The sequence below is a fragment of the Diadema antillarum genome, unplaced genomic scaffold (genome assembly GCF_040938485.1).
Source record: "Diadema antillarum isolate AM-2024a unplaced genomic scaffold, OU_Dant_1.0 seq00000476_RagTag, whole genome shotgun sequence".
Classification (NCBI taxonomy): domain Eukaryota; kingdom Metazoa; phylum Echinodermata; class Echinoidea; order Diadematoida; family Diadematidae; genus Diadema; species Diadema antillarum.
Genome location: NW_027271443.1, coordinates 1830502 through 1842829, shown reverse-complemented (window position 1 = coordinate 1842829; position 12328 = coordinate 1830502). Strand labels below are relative to the sequence as shown.

General features: G+C 39.9%; 1 protein-coding gene across 1 annotated transcript; it reads left to right on the top strand.

The window, feature by feature from the left end:
* Positions 1–503: 503 nt before the first annotated feature.
* Positions 504–10927, top strand: LOC139733459 (uncharacterized). Its single transcript, XM_071644277.1, has 7 exons — positions 504–580; positions 2763–2899; positions 3755–4177; positions 5733–6029; positions 7820–7917; positions 8503–8599; positions 10479–10927. The coding sequence occupies exons 1-7, from the start codon at positions 504–506 to the stop codon at positions 10589–10591; spliced, it is 1242 nt and encodes a 413-aa protein (XP_071500378.1). The 3' UTR covers positions 10592–10927.
* The last annotated feature ends 1401 nt before the right edge of the window (positions 10928–12328 follow it).

The following is a 12328-nucleotide window of genomic DNA, read 5'->3' as shown; positions in this document are numbered from 1 at the left end:
AATGCATCTTTCACTGACGTCACAATGTAAATACAGCAGCGCGCACTCTATCAGTTACAAACGCGCGCTCAATCGGTAGCCTAATTTACAAACCCGAGATAGAGATTTTCAACACTCCAACATGGCAAATATGTATAAAAATTCAAATTGGCTGCCGTGAAGCTTGTCAGACATATCAAATAAGTCTGTTATTGAAGTCATCATATCACCATGCTTTTATACATCAAATTCCAATGGCTAATGTCATTCAGAACTGAAGATAGGGATCTTTGACGGCGGCCATATTGGAATTCAAAATGGCGGCCGACCCCGTGGCCAGATCTCTTGGATCCGGCAATTTTTGAAATCAGCGCCTCAAAATACCCCTATATGCAAAATTTCATACTTTCCGCCGGATGTGAGCATCTTTTTCACATATCTGCCCCACTATAAATATACGGCACTGGGTGGGACGCACTCTACGGTAAACTAGCGGGCGGCAGACTGGTTCGGTACTCGGAAACATGGCATCATCGTATGGTTGGAGAGCGAAGCCTGAGGAAAGCGGCACAATGAAGTCAATCGAGGAAGAGATGAGCAGGTTTGTTTGCATGATGACTTTATCATACGTTAGCTTCTTTCAATTTCTCCTCTATTTCTGCAAATAAACTGTATACTCTTTATTCAGACCATACCGAAGTGCAGTGTCTTTTTCAGCGGCCAATATGTACAACGATTACATAAGTCCCATGTATAGACATCTGCGTGAGGCAAATGCAATTTTGATGCTCTTGTGACACAGCCCTGTCGCTGTACACAAGTGTATAGAAAACACTGTAAGTTGCGCTAGCGCACGGCGTCTGGTCGGGCTAGTGACATGTACACTGTTAAGCTGTTACATCACATGCATAACATGGTGATATGACAGCAACGCATAAAATTAAATGAGCCTGAGCCTTTGGCTTTTATAATTTAAGTTTAATATTACTACTATGATAGTATAGCTCATCGATCATGTTGGACGAAGAAGGGTTACTAACGTAAATACTCCAACATCACTGTATGGTGTTTGGTTGGTCCGTGAAATTGCTTAATTTCATCTTTAATTTAAAAGTTAAATTTGAAGAAGCTGGATTCAACAACATTGATTTAGTGTCGGCAGCTAGCAGTAGCAGTAGTGGACTGGATCTACTGAATCATATGTCTCTGCTAGCTGCTCTGCATCTTAAGACTTGTGATTGATTCAATTCAATCACAACTTTACGATTGAATGCAAATCCATCTTATAAAAAAGTTAGGATTGAAATTATGATGGAGAACTGCAATCAATCAATCACAGGCTGCGATTAATTGCAGCTTTCAAGAGATTTGTGATTGATTTCTATCACAAGTTTTATAAGACGGGGCCCTGGACTCCTATCAACTATTGTTTGTGGTGGTCTATTGTAAAATGTTTTTAACAACACTTATTGGTGCCCGCACCAAGGACAAGGTAGGTTCCACTGTGCCCAAAAAAGCATAAAGGTTTCTACATTTAGCAGGCAGTTTTTGGACGACAGTGTGGTGAAATTATGGGCGGCTTGCTTTAGTAATTTAGTGCAATTTGTTGTAACTTTATTTCACCCCCAAGAAAAAAAAAAATGTCAACAATGTCTAATGATGTTCATTAGAACATGCAGCAATGCACTTGACCATAATGATAGCCCAATGACCAGACACTGTGCATGTACAATGTACATTTACATGCATTGTGTAAGACTGTAGAGACACTCAATATGTTGAAATGAGATGGATGCTTTCCCAAGTGTAAAGGATCATTTCCAGGCATGTGGTCTACTTGTACTGTAGGTTCATTCTTTGTTTGAACATGATTGATGAATCCCATAGATTTTTATTCAAAACTCATGGCATGCATTATGTCGCTCTAAAAGTGAGTGAAGTGCCCCTTACTGAATGAGCATTCGTAGCGATATGCCCACAAACTAACTCTGCCCTGGCTTATTGAAGGGTTTCAACCAGGGATGGTGTGATTTAAAATCTAATCAAATGTCTTGTTTTCTGAAGCACAGCTTTCCTTCACTTGGCTTGCACAAAGCTAGTTGAATAAAAATGTAGTTTGGTTGTTCCCCGCCTTCTGCAAATCATCAAACAACATGCTTGTACATCCCCCACCAAGTCATTAGCTTTGGAAATCTTGCTGGGATGCAATATTGTGAAATACCGTATGTCCCCCCAAAAAATTACAACGGGACCCTCCACATTGATATCTTTAAAGATAGTGAATCAATCTATACAAATTCAGGGTATGAAACTATAACTCACTGCCCACATCTTACAGAAAACCCCATTTGATTTGCTTCAGTGGTCAAAGAGAAATGAGGAGTTTTGTAGAGGATGTCAGAAATCTCTTCCCTCCAAGTTCTGTCTATTGTATTCATAAACAAGAGCAGCGAAGTGCTAAACTTGGAAGAATCAGACTCATGACATGCTTTACAACAATCCACATATCTCTGTGAACGTTTAACCAAATTGAATGGGGTTTTCTGCAAAATAGAGCTAAGATGCTATATTTTAAGACTCTGAAGTAGCATTTAGACAGCGTAATCATATTTGGTGTTATCAATGCAAAAATCTCATTGTAATTTTTTTTTTTGGGGGGGACATACTGTACATTAGGTTAATTGTGTGAATCGTATGTTAAGAAATAAAGACAATTGTTCACATACTGCATGAAATTTTTTTAAAGGAATTCATCACTATGTCTGCTGTTCTCTTGTGTGTAGATTTGAGGAGGAGATCCACAGCCTCACACAGGAGACCAGTGCAGGCGATGGAGGAGCCCCGGGGAAGAGGGCCCCTCCAGGACCGCCGGGTGTGCCCAGAGCTCCGGGATTTCAGCCGAGACAGGCGGCGAGAAACAGTGAGTCAGGATGGAAAGCTGTCCATAAAAATCATTATTAAATTTGAAACAATGATAAAAACATGACATTCATGACATACCTGGCATACATAAGATCTATTATTGCAAATGTATGCAATTTAGTTGACCAACATGACAGGAAAAAAATCAAGAAAATGTGTGAAGTGAAACATCAAAGATCACAATATCCTGGCTTCCAAACAGACCAGCCAGTTGACCAGGCATCTTTATGTTTGGTTCAAATGCTTTCATTTGTTGCGTAATTCTGTTTAAATCATATTTTTGGGAAAAAAACCAAATTGTCAAACATGAGACTACACTAATTGTATGACTAAGAGGAAGTTACTTAAAATTCATATTACTCAAAATGCAAGATTTAATTTCTATGGTGTAATTTTGGTCAGATTCCATTCATGGTAGTGCAGTTTCTGCTTAGCTCATGAATGCTCTGTGACTTTATCTCAAGTGCTCATTCCCTTCTGGTTTCAGATTATGATATTAAGTTACACTTGTAAGTGTGTGTTTTTATAAATCCATTGTTGCTTACTATTGGCAGTGTCACTGGGAATAAATGCCCAGAAGGTTTTTTTTTTTTTTTTAATTTATTAATATAATTTATTCAAATAAAAAAAAAATGATAAAAGGATATATACACAAAGATAATTATGTAGAACTCATGTCTACATATTATATTTGTGTGTCTGGCACAAGATCGCTGAAATGTAAGTTGTAGTTCCCAGAGAAGAGATCAGTTTGTTCTATCAGTTCTCCAGAGAAATGTAGCAATGAAGCCTTAGGAAGGTATATTATTCCATCTTTACTCATCTTTATTTTTTCTCTTACTCTGTGCGTCAGATACAAATATGCCCTCCAAGCTCACACGACCATCTGGCCCTCCATCAGGCAGGCCAGTCTTTGTACCCCATCAAATCAGGAGTGGCCATCGTCCCCCTGGTGGACCCCGGTTTCCCAACCTCCCCCCTCCCCCACCCCCACCCTCAATGGGGCCGATGGGACCCATGGGGCCCATGCCTGGTATGCGACCCCCAGGGCCTCCCCACCCTGGCATGAATGCTGGTCCCCTTCCTCCCCCGCCCATGATGCCTGGGTTCCCCATGCCACCAGGGCCCCCAGGATTTCCTGGTAGCGGTCCTCCAAAGACAGTGACCATATCGGCCAAACCGACAACCTATGCTTCAAAGCCCGTCCTCTTCAAGAAGAAGAAGGAAAAGAAAAAGACTGAAGCAAAGGAAACTCCTTCATCGCAAGAAAAAGAAGGTGAGTTGAGCGTGATCAAAGGATGCAATGAAGAATGCTTAGATCTTAGAAGATTCATCTTTTATACTGATTAGGTTTAAACATGACCTGTGATTTTTTTGGCCAGTACATCTAAATTCCCATCAGGTGAGTATGCATTAGTGTACCTCAGTTCCATTTTCCCACATTCTCCATTTGTTGGGAGTGGGTAAAAAGACCTTTGAGTTGCACAAATTTGATGATCCCAGTAGATGCAAAACATGGTCTGTGTGCATACCTGGTGTTTAAAGATCCTGTTTACCTTTGGGAGCAGTGATTTGAAAAAATTTCAAGATAACACATTTGATGCATATGTGTAGGTCTGTTGTATCAAAAAACATGCTACCACCAAAAAAAAAAAAAAAAAAATCACAATAAAGCCTAAAATATAAGGAGATACTTGATACTTGATACTGTAATCCCTCTCGCAGCTCCAAAAAGCTATACTGGGATGAAACTACACATGTGTGCCATTGGGAGGTGCCATGGTGATGATCTCTATTTACAATAAAAGTGTGCGCTGTGCGAGTAAAATCTGGATGCATCCTCCTTTAAAGGATGAGTGATCCAGAAGAAGGCTGCAAGGTTGTAATACATGGGAGAGCAGCTTCTCTGAATGTTGTTAAGGTGGTGGCATGTATATCAGTATTTTTCTCAATAAACTGTAACTGTAGACGGTTTAGTGTGGAAACATTTTTATCATCAAGTGTTTTTAATATTTTGTGCATTTAACAATACTTAACATCGATTATAAGGATTCCAATTTTTACAGTGGTTATTTTTTTATCCTAACTCACAGTAGTATTTTAGAACTATTTTAAAGCACTAATGCTTAGGTTTTGTTTCATGTGCAAATAGTAAATTATGCCTCTAATGTGACATGTATTCAGGCCAGTTCTTATGATATCTAGATTGAATTAGGTCCCAATTTTCAACTAGTAATCCTTGAAGAATAAAATGCTCTTGTGTCTGATAAAGGTAAAGAATATACCCCTTTCTAAGAATAAAGGCATGGTATATATTGCTGGTTGTCCCAGTGGACAACAATCTGCCATCTCATCCCCCCCCCCCCCAAAAAAAAAAGACCCCAAAACAGGCAAACACCCAGAATTAAAAAAGATTCCAGGGGGTGTTCCATAAAGCTGTTCTGAAAGTTACAAAGGACTTAAAAATGACTGGTGATCAGTTCTTGTCCTGAATTATTGAAATTCTGATAAGTATCAGAACATGTTTCAGTCATTCTTTCTTGACAAGTTGTCTGTAACTTTAAGAACAGCTTTAGGAAACACCCCCCTGGAATTGCTTTTCTTTTTCACATTTACAATGTAGATGCATACTGTAGGTATACATACAATGTACATTATGATTTTTTTTTTTTTTTTTTTTTAAATGTGCCTCTTCCAATGAGTGGAATTTTAACCCATGAATGTATTGCACATATTTTGCAGCAGTGCCATGTTCTGAAGTGGGGATAAGTTCTTAAGCCACTGTTTACCATTGGGTTATTAAAGTGGATACTTTTCTCTCTGCTCCTCAGTCCAACCAGTGGCAGAGGCTCCAGCCGTGTCCTCCACAGTACCATTGCTCACACCACCCCCTCCCCCACCTATGATGAATTCCCAACCGGAGTACATCGCCCCGCCCCAGACACAGCAGTCTCAGTACCTGCCCCACCCCAGTGCAGCTGATCTAAGCCAGCTGACGCAGGGTGGCAGCGGGTACGAGCTTGGCTCGGCCTCGGAGCCGCTGAAGAAGAAGGAGAAGAAGAAGAAGTTCATCAGGACGGCTGCAGGCATGACGTGGGAAGACGACAGCCTGTGTGACTGGGATCCAAGTGAGTGCAGAGTTTGCCCCCCTAAAAGATCTGAAGGGGTGTCACAGTTTGCCCCCATCAAAGCTCTAAAGGGGTGTCACAGTTCGCCCTCTCAGAGATCTGAAGGGGTGTCACAGTTCACCCTCTCAGAGATCTGAAGGAGTGTGTAAAATTATACCTTAGAATCTTGATCCAGTCATGATATTGATTTGTTAACTTGTCATGTTCAATCTTTTCCATGCCAGGACATTGGACAGTGTGTACAATGCTATTAGGTTTGCTGTGCCAATCGACAGTGAAATCACATGAAAAGTTTAGTGAGAAAAAAAATATAAAAGGGGGTCATTTGTAAAGACTAGCAATTACACTGCAAGGTAGCTGCATACAAGCTACAGGGAAGTCAGTGTAGCACGACTTCCTCATTTTATATTTATGATTCCAAAGAAATAAAGGACTTTTTTTTCTTCGTCTTTTTTTTTTGTACATAAAGTATGCATCAAAACATAGTATACAAATAATGACTGCTATGAGGGGCACAGTTAAAATTATGGGCCCGAGGTGATGTGAAAACCGTAACCATGCCCCAAGCAAAGCTGAGGACATGGTTATGGTTTTCACATCACCGAGGGCCTACATAATTTTAACTGTGCCCCGAATATCAAGCAGTCATTATTTGTTTTATATACCGAAAATATAGATTCCGAAATATAGATACCAAAAATATACACCGTAGATTCTAGTCTCTTTTACAGCACTTGTAAGGTGTAATCAATGCTGATCGACAGCGCGGCGGTCATACGTATCATTGGTGCGTACATGAGTGATCATCTATGTGTACACAGTGGTTGCGACTTGCGACTGTCTCCAAACTATGCTCCAAACCAGTCCGCTAGTCTCTTTTACAGCACGCTGATCGAATGCGCAGCGGTCGTATCATTCGTGCGTGCATATGAGCGATCTATGTGTACGGGGTCGCGACTGTCTCTAAAACCTATTTACTAACTGTGCCCGGGCCCCGGTCACAGTAACTCAAAAATAGGGCACAGCTATTTTCATGACTCCCCTTTTAACCAATCAGATGAGAGGATTCTAGAAATGAGGTATATAATACATTCTAATTGCTTAACCAAGGATGCTAAACACATCATGTGCTGTGTTAGAAGAGTCTCTGGCTGGTCCATGCAGTATTGTCCATGGAATCACACCTGCTATTTAACTATAAATGCATTCACTTCTAGAGGCACACACACATGCTCCCTCTCTCTCACTCACTTACACATGACTTGAATGGAATGTCCCTTGCAGTTAGCAGTTTATGAGCATTTGAACTTATTTCTGGGGTTGAGTCAGAGTGCGTATTGGTGACAAGACATTTGCTCCTGCGACAATTATTTGGTCCTAAATTTTCTCCAAAGGCTTAGGGTTAGGGTTGTGATAGAGTTTAGATTTAGTTTGATGTTAGGGTTAGGGTTATGCTTGTGAGTACAATTTGGCTTTAATAGCATACAAATATTTCAAGGGAGCAATTGTCGCAGGAGCAAATGTCATGGAACTGTGCGTGTTATCTACAAGAATTATGGTTACAAAATAAGTTCTTCCAAGATCAAGAGCCAAACCCTCATGAGAGCTTCCCTACCTCTTTTTTCCCGGAATATTGTGTCACAGGATTTTTTGTTTTTTATTTTTCTTTTTTACTCATCATGGGGAGGGTCGTGTTACATTTTAAGAAGTGACAATAAAGTTCAATAGTGTGCAGAGATCTTGTCATGTTCATAGTCACATGGTATTTGTGTTTATTTCTTTTATGTCAGATGACTTCAGACTTTTTGCCGGCGACCTTGGAAATGAAGTCACTGAAGACACGCTAACAAAAGTCTTTGGCACCTACCCAAGCTTCCTCAAGTGCAAGGTAAGGTATAGGTGGATGAGGGCCAAACTTTACAGGGGAAGCTTCCCCAAATATGTGGATTGAGTGAATGCAGCAATATTAGAAGAACACATTTGGAAGCTTGGAGAAAATCAAGCAAACTGTTAAAAAGAATGTGAATTTTATAAGTAGCAATGCTACCACTGCTGGATGAGAAGACTACTACAGTTTGTGACATCACTGTGAAGACAATGATATGAAGAATATAAAAGAGAATTCAACATATTTTCATTATTGTAGCATTAGGAAAGTAGCTCTTGACTAACTTCATTAAAAAAAAAAAAACAGCCAAATAATATTCCCTTGCTATATGTCGATAACAACTCCAGGGAACGTGCACTTTCATAAGAATGAAACTATTGAATTCTCTTTATATCATAGTTAGCATGTTTTGAATACAGACACTGTACTCTGAAATGATGTGTACATGTTTTACTAAGATACCTTGCATTTTGACTTGACCATGAAATAACATGAGTAGATATGATGCTGCATTTTACTGGTGGATTACTGTTGCCATGCTTACACTTTTTTTTTTTCAATTCGATTCCTCTTGATTCCACCCAGATTGTCCGAGACAAGAGGACGAATAAGACCAAAGGGTACGGCTTCGTCAGTTTCAAGGACCCACGGGACTTTGTACAGGCTATGAAAGACTGGAATGGTAGGTCATGCACAGAACTCATCTGTTACAGTGGACTCCCATTATAATGAAGTCCTCGGGACCAGCAGTTTTCTTTCATTATATCGAAATTTTGTTATAATGAACAAATAAACAATATGAAAACAAAGAGGGGATAATTTTGCGGCCTTAATTTTAAATTTGTTGCAAGCGTAATTTCATTATAACTGTGTTCGTTGTAACTGGAGTACATACCTTTTTCTGCAGTATTTTATACTGGTTTCTTTGCTGAAAAAAGTGACTTCATGGAATACACTTTCTTTGGAAATTGTATTACTGCTTATGTCTGTTGCAGGAAAGGTAAGAATAATAATTTTCCACCAAAAATATGCTTTTTCAGCCCTCTAAATACTGCCATGCTGTTAACAAGGTTGCTATCCCAGGTCATGTAAGAAGTTGCTTCGTTATCAAAGTCTCTCAGTTTAATTCAGTTGTTTACTGTCCATACCAGGATGTTAGCTTTGTTTACCAGCAGGGGGGTGTTTCATAAAGCTGTTCATAAAGTTACGAACGACTTACGAGCAACTGGTGATCAGTTCTTGTGCTAAATTGTGAAAATTCTGATAAGTATAGCACATCAGAACTGATCACCAGTCGCTCGTAAGTCGTTCGTAACTTTACGAGCAGCTTTATGAAACAGGGCCCTGGTACATGCTTTCTAACATTTTAAGAACAAACATACAACGAAATATACAATACATTACATGAACAACATTTAAATGACATATTAAACATTAGACAAACAGCATTTATCCCAAGTTGAATTATTCTTTAGTTTAATGTCAGGTTCAAGTGTGTGCATGTGTGTCACACTTGGGTTCAAATCCCGATGGAATTCTATTTTCTTTGCTCATTTTTTTCCATTTATGAAACATCAAATTGTTAACATCATAAAACATAGAAATTATTATTTGACTTATCGTACATCAACATTAATAAATAAACATACAACTGATAATAGTGAACTGATACCCATTATTTATTTCTATGTGTTGAGGGTATATTGAAATGATACATAGTAATCCACAAATCATTTAATAACTGGATAAAATGAAACAAAGAATTGAAATAATAGAAAATAGATATTCTTACTTTGATGAGTTTCAATCTCTTCCAACTCCTCAATACAGTGAATATTGTATTGATCATAAGATGGATGGGTGTCAATGGCTACAATGAATCAAACCTTGTCTACAAACCTCATCTTTATTACCTTTATTTAAATCGACTCTACTTTTCTCCCAGGTTTGGCTTCAGGAATAGAATATGAAGCCAGATTGTAGACATTTCCCATGATACAATTTGTACCCCCTTTGTGAGAACAAGCAGGGGGTATTAAACTCTTTTATCTTTTAGTGTGTACATCTACACTGTTGATTCAGATGACTTCTGTAGTACATTGTATAGACTGATCAAACATATATGCAGTTTCAGCTTTGACCAAGATGTGAACCTCCTGCTTCTGTAGAGACACATTCTCAAACAAATTGGGAATACGGGTAGACCATTTTAGTAATGTCTTCAGATTCCATGTTTTGTTCACAAAAGTTGCCCTTAATCAGGGGCGGATCCAGAAATTTTGTAAATGGGGGACGCAACTAATATTCCTGGTGCTACTTCTGGGTTTCATTTCATTTTGTTCTTTTTATTTCTTTTGTTTTTAACGAAAAATAAAGGGGGGGCATGTGCTGGTTGCCCCCCCCCCCCCCTTCTGGGTCCGCCACTGTTGATAACCACAAAGCTTGCCGGATGCTTGGTCTACAAAGCAACCAGTACGCGATTTCTGAGTCAGGAACGTAGTTGGAGGGAGTAGGTGAATGAAATACTTTGTAAACCAATTCTCTCTGTGGTTTGGTTTCAGGAAAATACGTCGGCAACCGCCCCATCAAGCTGCTCAAGAGTACGTGGAAGGACCGCGACGTCGGCTCCGTGAAGAAGAAACAGAGAGAGAAGGAGCGGCTTGGACTGCGATGAGATGCTGGTTGCCATGCCAACGGAAAATGTGATGCGAAGAACATCATGACTAATGAGTGAAAAATACGGATTGCATTTGCCTGGAGGCTTTTAAACACAGTGTTGATGGATGATGCGGATGAACGGAGAGTGCTTCTTGGAGGATGTTAAATCTGCACTGAGCTGCCCTTACTCTGGATCTTGTCAGAACCGTGGGAGAATTAAAGCACTGCAGCATAAGCATGAATTGCTTCCGAGCACTAAGGAACTGTGGACGTTGTTTTGCGCAGTCTTGCATACTTTGTAGTACTGATTCTTTTCCCATATAGTTTTCAGAGGAGATACACTGTATTTCCTTGGGGGGGGGGGGGGGGGGGGGATGAGCTCGGAAAAGGGGTCCTGGCAGAATTGCAAGATCACTGGCGAATGGAGAAATTCATAATACATGTACAATGTATTTGATCCTGTTGACTCGGGCATGGCGTAATACGATTAGTGCTGTCTAGTTCCATGATCATGGCAATGTGAGCATTGGTCTTCTACAGTGGATCGAGGAAAAAGCCCATCATTAAGCATCTTCCCCAGCTCATTCAAACAAGCTGTCGTTCAACCTCTGCTAAAGAAGCCCAGTTTAGACCCCGACACCCTCATTAGCTACAGACCAGTGTGCAATCTCAAGTTTATTTCAAAAGTTTTGGATAGAGTCGTAGCCCAGCGTCTTCAAGAATATTTGGAACTGAATGATTTAAGAGAACCACTTCAATCTGCTTATAAGAAGCATCATAGCACCGAGTCTGCCCTGATTAAAGTCCATAATGATATACAATGTACATCAAGCACTTGACAAGAAGCAAGCTGTTTTCTTTGTTCTCCTTGATCTGTCAGCAGCTTTCGACACCATTGACAAGGATATTCTTATCACAAGGTTTCGTTCAATAGGTGTGAAAGGATCTGCTCTTGCATGGATATCTTCCTATTTGTGTAACCGTTCGCAGGCAGTCAGGATCAATGAGTGCATGTCATCCTCCGCTGAACTTCTGTATGGTGTCCCCCAAGGATCTCTTTTGGTCTGTCATTCTTCAGCATTTATGCAAGTCCTCTCGCAGAGATCGCAAGGACCCATGGCATCCATATACATCTTTACGCTGATGACACCCAGCTGTACACCTCATTCGATCCATCTGATCCTTTAAGTGAGGCCTCTACCAGACATAGACTTGAAGCATGTATTGATGATATGAGGGCTTGGATGATACGGAACAAACTCAAAACTAAATGATGACAAATGTGAATTTATGATGATTGCATCAAAACATCTGGCAGCAAAGGTCCACAGTCAATCATTACGAATTGGACGTGTCAATGTACAATCTGTATCAAATTGTGGGAATCTGGGAGTTTATTTTGACCCTGAAATGTCAATGGCGACACACATTACAAACACATGTCGATCTGTATATTTGCAACTACGCAATATTCACAGTATCAGGAAATCCTTATCACACAAAGTTGCAGCCTCTGTTATTCATTCGTACGTTTTGTCTCGTATTGATTGTGGATATGCATTATTGTTCAAGGCTTCATCTTACCAACTGGCCAAACTACAGCGTGCTCAGAACTCTGCTGCTAGGGTCCTCAGTAGAACATCTCGCTTCTCCAGCATTACCCCAGTTCTTAAAAATCTTCATTGGCTACCAGTATCCAAGAGGATAGAGTTTAAAATTCTTCTTCATACATGGAAAGCAGTACATTCTTCAG